This window comes from Ovis aries, chromosome X (assembly GCF_016772045.2).
Source record: "Ovis aries strain OAR_USU_Benz2616 breed Rambouillet chromosome X, ARS-UI_Ramb_v3.0, whole genome shotgun sequence".
Lineage (NCBI taxonomy): Eukaryota > Metazoa > Chordata > Mammalia > Artiodactyla > Bovidae > Ovis > Ovis aries.
The window spans coordinates 56,717,618-56,734,673 of NC_056080.1; the positions used below are offsets into that span (position 1 = coordinate 56,717,618).

At 42.5% G+C, this 17,056-nt stretch overlaps 3 protein-coding genes across 23 annotated transcripts in view; 1 reads left to right on the top strand and 2 right to left on the bottom strand.

The window, feature by feature from the left end:
- Positions 1 to 17,056, bottom strand: part of ZNF81 (zinc finger protein 81) — a 746,478-nt gene continuing 729,422 nt past the window's right edge. For both annotated transcript variants that reach the window (XM_060408023.1, XM_060408024.1), the window contains exon 7: positions 1 to 17,056. This exon is cut by the window's right edge and continues 18,549 nt beyond it. The gene's annotated coding sequence lies outside the window, so the exon portion shown is untranslated.
- The window catches only part of LOC101115856 (sperm acrosome-associated protein 5), a 32,985-nt gene continuing 15,929 nt past the window's right edge, over positions 1 to 17,056 (bottom strand). The window contains exons 1-4 of the mRNA XM_004022132.6: positions 2,115 to 17,056; positions 1,528 to 1,686; positions 294 to 372; positions 1 to 190 (exon numbers count right to left, since the gene is read on the bottom strand). The exon at positions 2,115 to 17,056 is cut by the window's right edge and continues 15,929 nt beyond it. Of these exons, the coding sequence (XP_004022181.1) occupies positions 94 to 190; positions 294 to 372; positions 1,528 to 1,686; positions 2,115 to 2,250 (471 nt within the window). The 5' untranslated portion in view covers positions 2,251 to 17,056 and the 3' untranslated portion in view covers positions 1 to 93. The remainder of the gene's footprint in view (positions 191 to 293; positions 373 to 1,527; positions 1,687 to 2,114) is intronic.
- Positions 8,489 to 17,056, top strand: part of ZNF182 (zinc finger protein 182) — a 22,729-nt gene continuing 14,161 nt past the window's right edge. For 6 of the 20 annotated variants that reach the window (XM_060408029.1, XM_042242522.2, XM_042242514.2 and 3 more), the window contains exons 1-3: positions 8,489 to 8,584; positions 8,793 to 8,975; positions 9,804 to 9,863. Coding sequence is in view for 11 of the 20 variants with exons in the window: in XM_042242514.2 (XP_042098448.1) it covers positions 9,849 to 9,863 (15 nt within the window). In the remaining 9 variants the exon portion in view is untranslated. Of the gene's footprint in view, positions 9,864 to 17,056 lie in introns of all 20 variants that reach the window. The other 14 variants (XM_060408034.1, XM_060408033.1, XM_060408035.1 and 11 more) reach the window with 5 other exon arrangements.

Below are 17,056 nucleotides of genomic sequence, written 5' to 3' on the forward strand. Positions count from 1 at the left end.
TTGTTTGCATTGTTTATAGATATCATCCTTTATTATATCCACAGAAGAAAGAACAGAAAAGGAAAATAAAATCTCCATTCCTGGGAAGCTGACTCATGAAATAACTTTTTTGTTAGGTTTTGCGTTCATATGACATCCCCTGAGCCATTCAGATAAATCATGGCCATAACAGTGTTGGTTCCAAGAATCCCTGGGAAATGAAGGGAGAGAGGGAGGATGAAGTGGACAGGCTGATGGGGTGACAGTGGCACTATCCCAGCTACCCAGGGTCCAAGCCATCCCCATGAACGTACCAAGCACTCATGCCATTCTCTGAGGACACTACCTTCTTGGCACACATGATGTCATCCAGAATATGGCGGTTGAGCAGTTCTAAAGGGAAGAGGTGACAGAGTGATCTGGAGTACTAGGAACAGGGTGACAGTATATGAAGGGACCAGGGGTTCTAGGTTTCTTGGTACCTGAATATCTTCAACCACTATATTGCCTGATTCTAGATGACCTTAATTTACTTATCAGCCTGTTATGAATTACATCAACTACCATGTTGACTGGTTCTATAGAACCTTAACCCATTGACTGATCCTAGGTGATTTTGACTGTCATGTTGGCTGGTTGTATATGACCTCACCCACCATATTGACTGGTCCTGGACAACCTCAGACTCCATGTTGGCCAATTCTGTATGACTTCAACTGTCTGTCATTTTGTGTGGTTATGAATGATCTCAACTGCAGTGGATGTTGGCTTGTTAGGAAACCACTCAACTGCAAGGTTGGCCAGTCCTGGGGACTTCAAACACTATGTTGTCAGGTCCTGGATAACCTCAACACCCATTCTTACTGGCTACGAGTGACCTCAGTCTCCATGTTGAGTAGTCTTGTTCAGCTGCAGCTACCATGGTGCCTGGTCCTAAATGATCTCAACTGCTATGGTGGCTGGACGAGGACGACTTTAACTGTAATTCTGACTAGTTAATGATCTCAACAACCATGTTGACTAGTCCTGGATGACCTCAACCTTCAAGTGGACAAGTCCTGGATAACCTCTTCTGTCACTGTGGCAGGACTTGGACAGCTTCAACCTCCATTTGGGCTGGTCCCAGATAACCTCAGTCTCCATTTTGGCCAACCCTGAACTTCAGTTTTGTCCTTAACAATACAACACTCTTGTCTGGAAAATTCTCTCCTTTCTGCACAGAGGTACCTTGTTTCTGTTACTACAGACAGATAGCAGCTTCTTCCCTCCAGGCCTGGACAACCCCAATCCCAAGTCAGAACAGTTTCCCCCTCCTGATTCCTAGTCCTAGAAAATGGCAGCCTCCATTCTAGGTGAGGGTTGGGAGCTCTGAGTCCTCCTGACCTAGACAGCACCTCAAGGCAGTCTGGGTAAGGTTACAGGCTGGTTGGCATCTGCAACACTCCAGGCAACTCTGCTCCTTTCCCTATAGTTCTTCTGCTTGTTACTCAAGATTATGGCTTAGACAGTCTTGCCCTCTGCATGTTGGGGAGTGGTGCCAGGCCTCACCATGACAATCCATGTGGCAGAGGTTCTCACTGGGTGTCACACCATTGTAACACCACCAGGCGGAATTCAGCTGAAAAATGCCATATTCACTGCTGCCATCGGGATTGTGGTTCATGAAGGAAGTGTCAAAGCCACTCTCATAGTGTGCCATGCACAGCCCTGGAGCAGGGAGGGAAAAGGTAGCAGAGAGGCATGAGTCCTGGGAAGAAGGAAGAGGGTAGGAGGAGGGAATGGGGCAGGCATGGTTTTCCTCTCAGTTGTGGGGGTGATGATCTTGGTTTGGTGGTGGTGGTGATGTTGGTGATTCTGGAAAGGTGTCAGTAATGGCAGTGGTGATGGCATTCATGGTGATTTAAGCAGTGGTGACATTGATGGTAATGATGGTGGTGTTAGTAGAGATGAGGGTAAATGGTTGGGAAGGCAATGATGATGAAACTAGAGTTAAACTACTCATAACAGTCAGAGGGTGACCAAGATGATCATTCCCTAGCCTGGGGAGACAACAGATAGCAAGGGGGTGGGGTCTGGGTCTGAGTGTGGTGGGCAGCTCACTGCATGGGTAGGATTTGGGGCAACTGGGGTCTCACAGTCTCCAATGGTATAGCCGTTGAAGCCATTGAGGCCTGCCGCTTCCAGCTTCTTTGCCAGGTCACAGCGTTCGTAGATCTTGGCCTCCACATTGGCAGCCATGAGGATCACCACAATAGTGCCTGAGACCTGCATTATGACAGCCACAAGTCTTCCTAACTTACTCCCCTGCTCCAGACTCACCCTGCAGTATGCAGAACTAGGGGTTACTGGAACTCTGGGCTTTATGAGCAAAGAGCTAGGTGATAGATTCTAGAACACAGAGGCCAGAGAGAGGTTTGGGCATCTCACCATCTTCCCCTGTGCCAGCTCTCTTAAAGACACACACAAAGAAAAAAGAAAGATACTGATATATGCACAGAGGTGGAAGGAGACAGGGACAGGGAGAAACCCAGAGATGTCAGAAAGGGATGCAGGGAGAGAGGGGCTTGGAACACCCAAGGGACTGACAGGACCCAAGTGCTAGACCTCAGACTCAGCACATATTCCCCGATGTTCCTTAACACTGTCCCACTCTACTCCCATTAATCATGCTCCACCACTTGGTCACCTCCATTTCCCCCGCTCTGCTGAGTAGCCGGCTCTAGTTACTGCACCATGCCTACTACTACCTCAGATTCCTCATGCCCTATAAAATATGACTACTGTGCCCTCACCCTCTGCTCCACATTACCTCCCTTTACTCATTCTCAGCACCTCCTTCACCTCTCTTCATTTAATGTGCTCTGTTCCACCCTCATTTACTGGAATCTGCCCTACATTACACCCGTTTAATCAGACTCTGCCCCACATTATATATTACATGTGCATGTTCACTCTACTGCCTTTTCACCCCCATTCTCATTCTACCTTTTATTCCCTTGTCCCCTTACACTGTCTTGTATCCACTTATATTCATTCACGCTGGGCCTTGTGTTACTGTAATTCCGTAACCCTCTACTTGCTATAACCCAAGCTCTCTCACACGCTTTCCTTCTCCACCTCCTTTCACTCCCACTCAGACTCTCATTTCCTACTTTAACCTTCACTGCCTGATGCTGCATCAGATGACTCCCACCCACTCTCATGTGGCCCATCCTTCAGCTTTATTCATTGACTCTGGCTCTCATTCCCACCTCATTCACTCTCTGCCCCTTCTTCACTTCTATTTTCCCAAGGGCTGCCCCCATATTACTTGAATTTCCTGGAACTGTATTACTCTCAAACACTAGCCCAAGGTATCCACACATACTCACTCTACGCTTGATCCCTTCTGTTCTTTCTCATTTTTCGCTGCCTCTATCCTCACTGCCTCCATTTACTTGCATACTGCCTCTCATTATCTCATTCATTTAAAGTCCCTCCCAATGTAACTCCTGTTTCCACTCATCACTCTTGTTCTGCTCCTGATTCATGTTGAGTTGCTCCCACTTCATCCCATAGTACCCTCATTGAGTCATACTCTGTCTCAGATATACCACTTTTTACTCATATTGGGCCTCATTTCCCCCACTTTACTCACCTTGGGCCAAGTGACCTGCACCCTCTCTCCTTTTGCTGTATAATAGCCAGTTCTTCACCTTCTTCTGCTCTTTAATTCCATCCTCTATCACTCTGACCATCTTCACCTCCATTCACATACATGCTTCAGCTCATTCACCTGGGCTGATTCTCACTGGGATCCCTACCCATTACTGGAATGCTACCCTGCATTATCCCAGTCAGTCCAATCTAATCTAATATGCCAGCAAATTTGGAAAACTCAGCAGTGGCCACAGGACTGGAAAAGGTCAGTTTTCAGTCCAATCCCAAAGAAAGGCAATGTCAAAGAATGCTCAAACTACCACACAATTGCACTCATCTCACATGCTAGTAAAGTAATGCTCAAAATTCTCCAAGCCAGACTTCAACAATACATGAATCTTGAACTTCCAGATGTTCAAGCTGGTTTTAGAAAAGGCAGAGGAACCAGAGATCAAATTGCCAACATTTGCTGGATCATCGAAAAAGCAAGAGAGTTCCAGAAAAACATCTATTTCTGCTTTACTGACTATGCCAAAGCCTTTGACTGTGTGGATCACAATAAACTGTGGAAAATTCTGAAAGAGATGGGAATACCAGATCACCTGACCTGCCACTTGAGAAATCTGTATGCAGGTTAGGAAGCAACAGTTAGAACTGGACATGGAAGAACAGACTGGTTCCAAATAGGAAAAGGAGTACATCAAGACTGTATATTGTCACCCTGTTTATTGAATTTATATGCAGAGTACATCATGAGAAACGCTGGGCTGGGAGAAGCACAAGCTGGAATCAAGATTGCCGGGAGAAATATCAATAACCTCAGATATGCAGATGACACCACCCTTATGGCAGAAAGTGAAGAAGAACCAAAGAGCCTCTTGATGAAAGTGAAGGAGGAGAGTGAAAAAGTTGGCTTAAAGCTCAACATTCAGAAAACAAAGATCATGGCATCTGGTCCCGTCACTTCATGGCAAATAGATGGGGAAACAGTGGCTGACTTTATTTTGGGGGGCTCCAAAATCACTGCAGATAGTGACTGCAGGCATGAAATTAAAAGACGCTTACTCCTTGGAAGAAAAGTTATGACCAACCTGGATAGCATATTCAAAAGCAGAGACATTACTTTGCCAACAAAGGTCCATCTAGTCAAGGCTATGGTTTTACCAGTAGTCATGTATGGATGTGAGAGTTGGACTATAAAGGAAGCTGAGTGCCGAAGAATTGGTGCTTTTGAACTGTGGTGTTGGAGAAGACTCTTGAGTGTCCCTTGGACTGCAAGGAGATCCAACCAGTCCATCCTAAAGGGGATCAGTCCTGCGTGTTCATTGGAAGGACTGATGTTGAAGCTGAAACTTCAGTACTTTGCCCACCTGATGCAAAAAGCTGACTCATTTGAAAAGACCCTGATGATGGGAAAGATTGAGGGCAGGAGAAGGGGACGACAGAGGATGAGATGGTTGGATGGCATCACCGATTCAATGGACATGAGTTTGGGTAAACTCCGGGAGTTGGTGATGGACAAGGAGGCCTGGCGTGCTACGCTCCATGGGGTTGCAAAGAGTTGAACACGACTGAGCGACTGAACTCAACTGAATCCCAGTCTGCCTCTCATTCACCTCTGGCCAGTTTCCTTCCTCATGGTATCCTCATTCAAACAAACTCGACCCAATTCACTTATTTACATTCTACCACATATTCATTTCCATTTCATTTTATTCTCTCCCTTGTGCACCCCATTCTTCCTTCTGTGCCTCACATGACTTTCATTCTCTGCTACTTTTCCCCTGAATTAGCCTCTTTTTACTCATACTGTGCCCCATAGACTGTCATTCATGTACACTTCAATCCTTGGTACTCATATCAACTTGCACACTCTTGCTTTATCAACCCCATTCACATTCACCACCTTTCATTGCCCCATTCACTCACAGTCCCCTTCCAATTTCACTTTTTGTCCCTTAGATGGTACCTCATTTTTCCATCATTTACTCAGTGTCATCCATAAATTGATTCAAATTGATTCAAAATTGAATGCATAGTCATTCCCTCATGCCCCACACTACCCACATTTACTCCACTCTACTGCTCATTCATCTCCCTGCCATCATCCTTTGTCTCTCCTCACCCTTTCATTCCCAATTTGTCCTTCATCATTATTCACCCCTCCTGCCCCCACAGGTCCCATGTGTCTCTGTTTAGTGACACATCTGTCAAGACAGAAAAGTCTGATATATTGTTCAGGATTCAGTTTGGCTGCACATACAAACACCACTCTAAATGGATGGAACAGGATGGAAAGTGATCATTCTCTTGGAGGCAGGCTGTTGAGGGCTAGAGCGGCAGCTCCAAGATCACCAAAGAGCTGGCTGCTCCTGTGCTGTACCTCTGCCAAACTCACCTGCTACCTCATGGTCCAAAATGACCACTCACAATAGCAATGGTTTTGAGAAAAATGTATCTTAAGAGCAATTGTAATGACTCACCAGTGAGGCAGGGCGGGGGCTTTGAGTGAGAGTGTCACATGGTGCAGATTCTGTGGTGGGACCAGCTAGCTGTCACATTTCCACACCCTTTCACCTAGCTATCCGGTGCTTAGGCTACTGAATGAATTTGTACCCATAAGGACTGATGGTAGAGGATGCCTAGGACAGAGAGTGGGCATCCTAGCTCCATAGCAGAAAAATTGGTCTCACATAGTTTGTGGATATGCACTCTGAATCCTGGGACAGTTTCTGTAGGTCTGTATCACTAGTTCAGGACATTTTTGGATCTGGCAGTCACTATATTCCAAGACCCACCAACTCTGTAGGATTTTCCTCTCTATGTAGGGGTGTGTGTATGTATGTATAAGTACAAGGTGGTAGAGACATTATGTATACAGGCTGGAAGAGGCCAGAATAACATGGGCCCTAAAGGTCCAGATCCTCCTATTTTCCACCTTCTGATGCATTCAGAGTTGACAAGTTTTGTATCTAGGAGGTGCAAATCCTTAAGAGTGCAAGAGACCTGAGTTACTTCTCTGCTTTCTCTCTTTGCTTTGTCTGTTAGGAAGCTCCATATATATTCCTAGCCAAAAAAATCTTGTTGCCTTGTTTTTAATTGTTTTGGAATAAGGACCCTCAGATACTTTCCAGAAGTTCTGTGGTATACCAAATAAACAAAGTATTATTGGATAGAAGTTAAAGATCTGATCTTGGGAACCTGTGTGACCTTGGGCAAGTTACTTAGTATCTCTGGGACTCAGTTTCCTCAACCGACAAGAGGGAGGACCACAGGATTGTTCACAGAAAATGGGGGAGTATCTGAGCCAGGTCATATGTGCTTCACACAGTGTCTGGCACACAGGAGATAATGAGCTAGGTCTGAGCCTCCATTATCACTTACTGGGCCCATTGGCAGAAGCCTCATCACTATTCTTCCTGTTTTCATCCTTGCCCTCTGAAATCTGTTATCCACAAAGCAGCCTGCAGGTCATCTTTTTTATTTTTTCCTTCTTCTTAGTAAAAGTTTTATACAGACACATGTCTAATTTTATCTTAATCATCAGTATGTCATCATCAGTTATATATTAGCACTTGCTATGTGCCAGGGATTGTTCTAAACTATTTACAACTAACAGTTCATTTGTCACCACAGTCTTATAGGTAAGTGCTGTCATTATCCTCATTTTATAGATGAGGAAATTAAGCCCAGAGGAGTTAAGTCTTGCCCTAGATTACATAGCTGTTTCTATCATTTTATCTGGTTGGTCGGTTCTGTTTTCTTCCCTGCTATATTCCCAATGTCTAGAACACTACCAGGCATACAGGAGGAGCTACTGCGCAGCTCATATTCTAGTGGTGCAATACAGGCAATAGAAAAAAAGAGTCAAATATACATGTATTTTAAAAGTTAATATATAATGCTAGATTGCTTCAGACTGGACTTTAAAAAATCTGACCCCCCTCCTGTTAATGGCATCCCATTATGTCCAGAAGGAAATAGGAGCTCTGTCCCTGGCAGGGGAGGCCGGAGGGCATCTGCCACCCATTCACTTCTCCCTTGCCCACAATTCCTACATTCCCAACACACTGACATTGTTTCTGTTCCTCCGATATGCCAAACCAGTCCTACTTTAGGCAGGGCCTTTGCAACAACCTCACCTTCCACCACAAAGCTCTTTGATTCAGATATTTGTGTGGCTAGCTCCTTTGATAGTGTAACTGTAACCTCTGACAAAAGGAGATCGTTCCTGCCCATCCTGAGAAAACAGCCTCCTAGCCACTACTTAACAGATCCCCTTCATCCCGGTGTGTGTTTATGTATTAGGTCGCCGTTTATTTATTCTTCAGCAGCTTGTTTGGCTGCACACCGTCCTTCAAACGCTAGACTGTAAACTCCCAGCCTTGGCCACTGGATGGAGCCAGTGACTTTTTCCTACTCTCAGCCTTTGTGCACGCTGAACAATTCTGCCACGCATGCCGACTTCCTATTCAATTACACCTGCAAACCTGATGCTGCCCTCCAGGTTCAAGACATCAAATTCCCGCCTGCTAGCGTTTTCTTTATTGGGCATTTCCCCTCCCGCAATAAGGAAACCAGTCTTTGGAGTCTTAGGAATGACGGCCTCTGTAGATCATAAACACCTGTTCTACAACTGCATCCCTAGAAGGGAGAAGCGGTAGGCGCGGCCATCCCCCAGTCAGAGCAGTGACGTCACCGGAGCGGCCATTTTCTTCTGCGCCTGCGCTGCGGCCCCATTGCGTTCGCGTCTGGCCGGCGGGAGGGGGCACCATGTTGACTATTGGCGGACGTGGGCTCAAAGGCCCCACTGAGCGTGCGCACACCCGGCTGCTGCAGCCCTTTGGGCTGCGGAGCCTGAGTTGGTCCCAAAGCGGAAGTGCTTCTCCGGCGCTAGTTCTCGTAACTGTCTCCTTTGCACCGAGCAGAAAATCTGTTGTCGAGAAAGAGGTTGAGGGAGCGAGTGGTAGGGATGATGGGCTGAGTGATGGGGAGTTCTGGAGAACGAATGAAGCGGGTTTGGGGGGGTCATTGACGTGGGAGGTTGTGGGGTGAGTGATGGTGGACCAAGAGGTCAGCGAATGAGGGTTTGTGGGCTCAGTTGTAGACAAAGTTATGGGGCTAGTCAGGGTTGAACGGGGCTTACTAAATGTTGACTTTTACACATTTTCTAGCACAGTGACCTGCGCTAAGGGTTTATACGCATCCTCAAGCTTCTGCCTAGGCGCCCCCATCTCTCCTGCCCATATTCCCTTTTCCGAGCCCCCTAGGTAGGGGCCTGTTTTGAATGCTCCAGTTGAAGTGAATTTGCACCCGAGGGCTTCCTTCTGACTCCTGAGCTAGACGGCCCCAGTGAGGTGAGGAGAAGGAAGAAGAGGCACCAGAGAGTACACACCCAATAAAGGGCCTCGCCCAGAGTTTGGGGCTTGGGAAGGTTGGGCAGGGACTGGTGGTGTGGATTCTGGGGGGGATCTGGCTTAAAACGCATGGGAATAATAATTTTAAAGTTCAATTTCTTTTTGGGATTTAAAAGTAGGTAACATTTGCATTGTAGCTTGATTAGCAATGAGAGGAGAATAAAAAGGAACTAATTTTATGCCCCTATATTTATATTGTAATTCTTAGACATTTTTTAGTGTGTATAAGGTGTATGCATTTTTAAACATTTAACGCATGGGTTCCTGCAGTTTCATAACAGCTTTTTTTCATTTAGAAGTTACTATGATTCAGCTTAAAAATTTATCGTGTAACATTTAAAATACTTGTAATTTAGAAACGTACAGAAAAATAAACATAAGTGTACAGTTCCATACAAGATTATTTTAATAGCTACATAGAATTTAATCCCTTATTATGGATCATAAGTTTGGCATTGTTAAAAGTCAATGCTGAGATGAAGCTACTTAAGGAGAAATTGTGATCCATTATTTATTTCATTAAGGAAAATACCTAGAAATACAATTTCTGAGTCAGTACACAGGTATATATACAGAAGAAAACTTTTGTTTTTGCATGAAAAAAAGACTCAAGAATACACAAGTGGTTGTTAAAACAACATGGTTTCCCAAACTTCTACAGAGCAGCCATGTGCCCAGCTGGTGTGAGGGGATTTCTAGGCAGATATTTCTGGGCACTGGAAGCCTGATGGGGTCTCTCATATGCTCTACACTTCTCCACTCTTCTAGCTCAGTCTTCACACATCTCTTATTTTTTCCCAAGAAGAGGAGGGAATGGCCGAACCCCAGGTAAGGATGTTGTCTCTTCCTTTTATTTTACTATGGATGTGTTCAGCAATGTTGGAATCTCAAACATAAAATAGATTATTTATAAATAAGTGTTAATATCAGGGAAAATGAGAGACAGCAAAGGCCAAATTAAAATGTAGACACATGACTTAGGGTGTAACAGACAGTTACACATTACAATATTAGTTGAGTTGCAAATTTCTCTTTGAGCCTCTGGCAGCCAGAGGAAATCTGGCTCCATTTACTCTTCCAAGAGAACACATCAAGTCCTAAGGGAAGTAAAAGTTTCCTGCAATTGCCTTTCAAGTCATTTATTTGCTGAATCTTCCTTTGGGTGGTGGAGTTGTCGTCAATCACAGAATAATCTGCATTTCTCTAATGGCCAGTGATATTGAATATCTTTATATAGGCTTATTTACTTTTTGCATATCCTCTTTGGTGAAGTGTCTGATCAAGTCTTCTGCCCATTTTTAAATTGGATTGTTTTTCTCACGATTGAGTTTTGAGAGTTCTTTTTATATTCTGTGTACAGGTCCTTTGTCAGATTTGTAAATATTTTCTCCAAGTGTGTGGCTTGTCTTTTAATCATGTTGTTCACAGAGCAAGAATTTTTAATTTTGAAAATGTCCATTTTATAAACTATTTCCTTTATGGGTTGTGCTTTTGGTGTTGTTGCAGGAAGGGGGACCCCTTCCAGGGCCCGAAACTGGGCTCTTGTCTAAAACTCGGAAATGAATTGTCCAAGGAGATACATGTGCTGACACAGCAAGAGATTTTACTGGGAAAGGGCACCCGGGTGGAGAGCGGTAGGGTAAGGGAACCCAGGAGAATAGCTCTGCCACATGGCTTGCAGTCTCGGGTTTTATGGTGATGGGATTTTATGGTTTCCGGGTTGTCTTTAGCCAATCATTCTGACTCAGAGTCCTTTCTGGTGATGCATGCCTTGTTCAGCCAAGATGTGTGCCAGAGAGAAGGATTCTGGGAGGTGGTCGGACATGTGGTGTCTCCTTTTGACCTTTCCCGAACTCGTCCGGTTGGTGGTGGCTTATTAGTTCCGTGTTCCTTAGCAGGACCTCCTGTTGTAAAACAGCTCATGCAGATGGTTACTATGGTGCCTGGCCAAGGTGGGCGGTTTCAGTCAGTGTGCTTCCCCTAACAGTGTCAGGTCTAAGAACTCTTTGCCTCAATTAAGATGGAAAAACTAGTCTTGTATCTCGTGTGTAGAGAAAAGCCCAGTTCTTTCCTACTGTGTCACTCCCATAAGTTTTCCTTTACTCTCACAAATAACACTTCTGATACTTCTGGTCACCAAATGTGTGGCGGTTTCCCCCCACAACAAGCAAATCTCTGTGACACCAGCTGGGTGTTCTACAACTTAATACTGACACTGTCCACCTGGAGATAGTGTCAGATCCTATAGGTTAAGGGCTTAGTTCCACAAGACTGCCCCACCTCCCAACTTAAGATGCTGGTCAAAAGCCCAGTGCTTATCACCTGTGCTTCTGTGCAACCAGCTATTGATCAGAGCTTCCAGTGACCCCCTCTTCGAGTTAGATTCATATGCTGCAATGGCTCACAGAACTCAGGGAAACATGTTTCCCAGTTTATTAAAAGATATATTAAAGTATACAGATGAACATGCAGATGGAAGAGATATGTAAAGGCAATGTATATGGGGAAGAGCTTCCACACCTCCAGGTCCAGGTGTGCCACTCTCCTAGCATCTCCATGTGTTTACAATTCAGAAGCTCTCTGAATCCAGTCCTTTTGGATTTTTATGCAGACAGGGAAGCCTGGCGTGCTGCAGTCCATGGAGTCACAAAGAGTTGGACACAACTGAGCAACTGAACTGAACTCTTTACATAGGCATGATTGGTTAACTCATTGGCCATTGGCTTTGTTGTTGTTATTTATTTAGCAATTAACTTTTGATTTAAATTCCAGTCCCTCTCCCCATCCCCGAGGTTGGGGGGTGGGAGTAAAACTTCCAGTCCTTTAATCACGTGGCTGGCCACCAGCTCCCTCTCCTTAGGTGGGGTTCTAAAGTCATCTCATTAATATGTCAAAAGACACTTTTATTGCTTTCCTTGCTTGAGATACTCCAAGGGTTTCAGGAGCTCTTTCTGCCAGAATTTGGGAGCTAAGACCAAAAGTTAATTTCTTATTATGAGTCACAATATCACATTAGGTCATGAAGATTTTCTCCTATAATGTTTATAATTTTAGGTTTACTCAAGATTTAGACTCAAGATCCATTTTGTGTTAATTTTTATGTAAGGTGTAAGGATTAGGTCATGGTTCATAATTTTGCAAATGGATTTCTATTTGTTCTAACCCCTGTTTGTTGAAAGGACCATCTTTTCTCCATTGAATTGATTTTATGGTTTTGTCAAAAATCAGTTGGCCATATTTGTGGGATCCATCTCTGGACTGCCTGTTCTATTGATCTGTGTATCTAATCCTCCGCCAATACCACACTGTCTTCATTACTGCAGCTTTATGATAGGTCTTGAAATCAAGTAGTATGGTTTCTCCAACTTTATTCTACCTTTTCAACATTTTTTTGGCTATTCTTGTGCCTTTGTCTTTATATGTACATTTTAGAATAATCTTGTTTACATGTCTAAAAATGATCTTGCTGGGATTCTGATAGGAATTGAGTTAAACCTGTAGATCAGTTTGGGGAGACTTGATGTCTTTATTATGTTGCGTCTTCCAGTCCATGAACACAGTATTTATTTACCTCTCCATTTATTTATTTAGATCTTCATTTACTGACTCCATCAACATTTTATAATTTTCAACATACAGATTCTGTATATGTGTATCAGTCTGCTCAGGCTGTCATAGAATGCCACAGACTTGGTGGCTTAAACAACAGAAATTTATTTTTTCACAGTTCTGGAGGCTAGAAGTCCCAGATCAGAGTTGGTTTTGGTGAGGACATTCTTCCTGGCTTATAGCCAGCTGCCTTCTCACTGTCCTCACATAGTCTTTCCTTTGTGCATCTGCAGAGTGAGAGGAAGCTCTGGTGTTTCTTCCTATTTTTAGGACACCAATCCTGTTGGATCAGGTCCCACTCTTATGACCTCATTTAACCTTAATTACCTTCTTAAAGACCCTGTCTCCAAATACAGTCACACTGGGGGTTTGGGCATTCAGCTTAAGAATTTTAGGGGGGGCACAGTTCATTCCACAACAGTATGGCATGCTTCATTTTTTAAGCCTCTGTAAATGGTTTGGTTTTTAAAAGTTCAGTTTCAAGTATTCATTGCTAGTATATAGAAATATGATTGATTTTTGTTTGTTGACCTTTGCTGTGGTCTGGATGTTTGTGTGCCCCCAAACTTCACATGTTGGAATCCTAATGCCCAAGGTCAGTGATGGTGTTAGGAGGTGGGGCTCCCTCTCCTTTATTTATATCATTAATACAGAATTTTAATTTTTATGGATTTTAACTTTTCAGTAGATTATAATCTGTTATAATTGTCATTATTTATTTTGCTGCTCACTTGCCCCTGAGTTATCCAGGGGGGTCCCCTAGCTGGCTTTTGTGTCCTTTTGTCACATTCTGATACTTTCCTGAGCACTACCTTAGTGCCGACATAATAAGATGTTCCAGCTTCCATCTTTTACTTTTCCTACCCCAGGCCTAGAATCAGCCATTTCTCCAAGCAGCACTGGTTCCTGTTAGTAAATAATTATATATAGAAATCAAAATCTGGATGGTAGTTGTGCTCATTGCTGTTGGGGCATCATTACTTCTAGGTCTTTTCAGTGAACTGTGTCTCTGTATGTATGTGTACAGCTTGAATTTATGCAATATCCCAGGAATCTTCCTAACCTCTCTTACTCCATATTTGCATCTCCCTTCACCAACAGTGAGAGCACTGGCTCCTAACATCAATATATTGATTCATTTTCTTAGTCTTACAATATACAGAAGATAGGCTCAGAATTCCTACACACCTGTGAAAAATCAACCTATTGAGTACAGTACACGAATTGTTTGCATGCCTTTTATACTGAGGATATGTAATCAAAGTACTCTGTTTAGAAGTTACATGAATTAATTTTTCCTTTTGATTTTTTCCTATATAGTGTGGTTATGTTATTTATTTGGTATACAGTTAGGTTCATTTTTTCTGTTTGTATTCCATTTTGATTTTATTTCTTTCCATCTTTGTTGATTTAACTTTATCCTTTATACTATATATAAAATGTTAATATGATTTGAAGACAGAAATATATACACAGAATTGTCACCTCTTCCTGTACCTAATACCTAATTCTCATTCTACCTTGGAGATAACCAGTCTTGTTAGTTTCTGATTTATGCTTATAACATTTCTTTTTAAAAGAAGCAGATAAAGGTATATTTTAAAAAATTTCCCCTTTCAGTTCAGTTCAGTCCCTCAGTTGGGTCTGACTGTTTGCGACCCCATGGACTGTAGCATGTCAGGCTTCCCTGTCTATCACCAACTCCTGGAGCTTACTCAAACTTATGTCCATCGATTCAGTGATGCCATCCAACCATCTCATTCTCTGTCGTCCCCTTCTCCTCCCGCCTTCATTCTTTCCCAGCATCAGGGTTTCTTAGTGAGTCAGTTCTTTGCATCAGGTGGCCAAAGAAAACCCAGGACTGATCTCCTTTAGGATGGACTGGTTGGATCTCCTTGCAGTCCAAGGGACTCTCAAGAGTCTTCTCCAACACCACAGTTCAAAAAAGCCTCAATTCTTAGGCACTCAGCTTTTTTATAGTCCAACTCTCACATCCATACAATGACTACTGGAAAAACCATAGCCTTGACTAGATGGAGCTTTGTTGGCAAAGTAATGTCTCTGCTTTTTAATATGCTGTCTAGGTTGATCATAGCTTTTCTTCCAAGGAGCAAGTATCTTTTAATTTCATGGCTGCAGTCACCATCTACTGTGATTTTGGAGCCCCCCACCCGCAAATAAAGTATATCACTGTTTCCATTGTTTCCCCATCTATTTGCCATGAAGGGATTGGACCAGATGCCATGATCTTAGTTTTCTGAATGTTGAGTTGTAAGCCAACTTTTTCACTCTCCTCTTTCACTTTCATCAAGAGGTTCTTCAGTTCTTCTTCACTTTCTGCTGTAAGGGTGGTGTCATCTGCATATCTGAGGTTATTGATACTTCTCTCAGCAATCTTGATTCCAGCTTGTGCTTCATCCAACCTGGCATTTTGCATGATGTACTCATGTGATGATTTCCCCTTTCATATTACTCAAAAAGGTAGTATTCTTTATTTATAGACTCTTTTGCACTTTGCTTTTTTCCCTTAACAATATATCCTGAAAGTTGCTGCATGTATGTTTACAAATATTGTCCTCATTCATTTTAATTGAGATATGATTGACATATACATTAGTTTCAGATGTACAACATAATGATTCAGTACTTGTGTATATTCCAAAATGATCACCACAGTAAGTCTAGTTAACAGTCATCACCATGGTTACTCATTTTTTTTCTTATGATGAAAACTTTCAAGATTTCTTCTGTTAGCAACTTTTAAATATACAATACAGTATTATTAACTGTAGTCATCATGTTGTGCATTACATCCCCAGGACTTACTTACAGATATTTTATAACTGGAAGTTTGTACCTTTTGACCACCTTTACCAATTTTGTCTATCCCCACCCATCACCACCTGCGTCTTGCAACTACCAATCTGTTTTTTGTGTCTATAAGGGTTCTTTTGTTGGTTGGATTCCACATACAAGTGAGATCATATGGTATTAACTTTCTCTGACTTATTTCAGTTAGTATAATGCCCTAAAGATCCATCCATGTTGTCACAAATGGCAAGAGCTCCTTTTTTATGGCTGAATAATATTCCATTTGTGTATGTGTGTCTATCACATTTTTCTGTATCCGTTCATCCTTCAGTGGACACTCAGGTAAAGTCCATGTCTTGGTTATTGTAAATAATGCTACTGTGAACACGGAGGTACATACATCTTCTCCAGTCAGCGTTTTTGTTCCCTTTGAATAAATAGCCAGGAAAGGAATGGATGGATCATATGATAATTCTATTTTTAATTTTTTGAGGGATCCCCATACTATTTTACATAATGTCTGCACCAATTTACATTCTCACTAACACTGCATAAGGATTCCCTTTTCTCCACATCCTTGCCAACACTTGCTATTGCTTATCTTTTAGATAATAGCTATTCTGACAGGTGTGAAGTGATAGCTTATTGTGGTTTTGATTTGCATTTCTCTGATGATTAGTGATGTTGAGCATTTTTTCATGTGCCTATTGGCCATCTGAATGTATTCTTTGGAAAAATGTCTCTTCAGATCCTCTGCTTATTTTTGTTCTGATTTAAAAAAATATTTATGACTGGGTCTTCATTGCTGCACCTGGGCTTTCTCCAGTTTTGGCAAATGAGGGCCACTCTCTAGTTGTGATGCATGGGCTTCTCATTTCAGTGCCTTTTCTTGTTGTAGAGCAGGGGCTTTAGAGCAGGGGCTCAGTAATTGTGGTGCATGGGCTTAGTTGCTCCACAGCATGTGGAATCTTCCCAGACCAGAATTAAACACATGTTCCCTGCATTGGCAGGCAGACTTAACCACTGGACCACCAGGGAAAAGTCCCTGCTTATCTTTTAATTGTTTTTTTTTTTTATACTGGGTTTATTTTTGATACTGAGTTGTGAGTTCTTTATATATTTTTGATATTAACCCCTTATAATTTATATGATTTGCAGATGTTTTTTTCCTGTTTGGTAGGTGGTTTTTTTCATGTTCTTGATGGATTCCTTTGCTGTATGGAAGCGCTTTATTTTTATGTAGTCCTGTTTGTTGAATTTTGCTTTTACTGCCTTTGCTTTTTGGTGTTAATCATTAAACCAATGATTTTTTTATTAACCAAAAAAATCATTGCTGAAACTGATGTCAAAGAGCTTACCACCTATGTTTTATTCTAGGAATTTTATGGTTTTGGGTCCCATATTCAAGTCTTTAAGCCATTTTGAGTTAATTTTTGCATGTAGTATAAGATAGTGTTCCAGTTTCATTCTTTTGCATGTAGCTGTCCAATTTTCCCAACAGAATTTATTTTAGAATTTATTGAAGAGGCTATCTTTTCCACATTGTATATTCTTGGCTCCTTTGTCATAAGTTAATTGACCATATATGCATGGGTTTATTT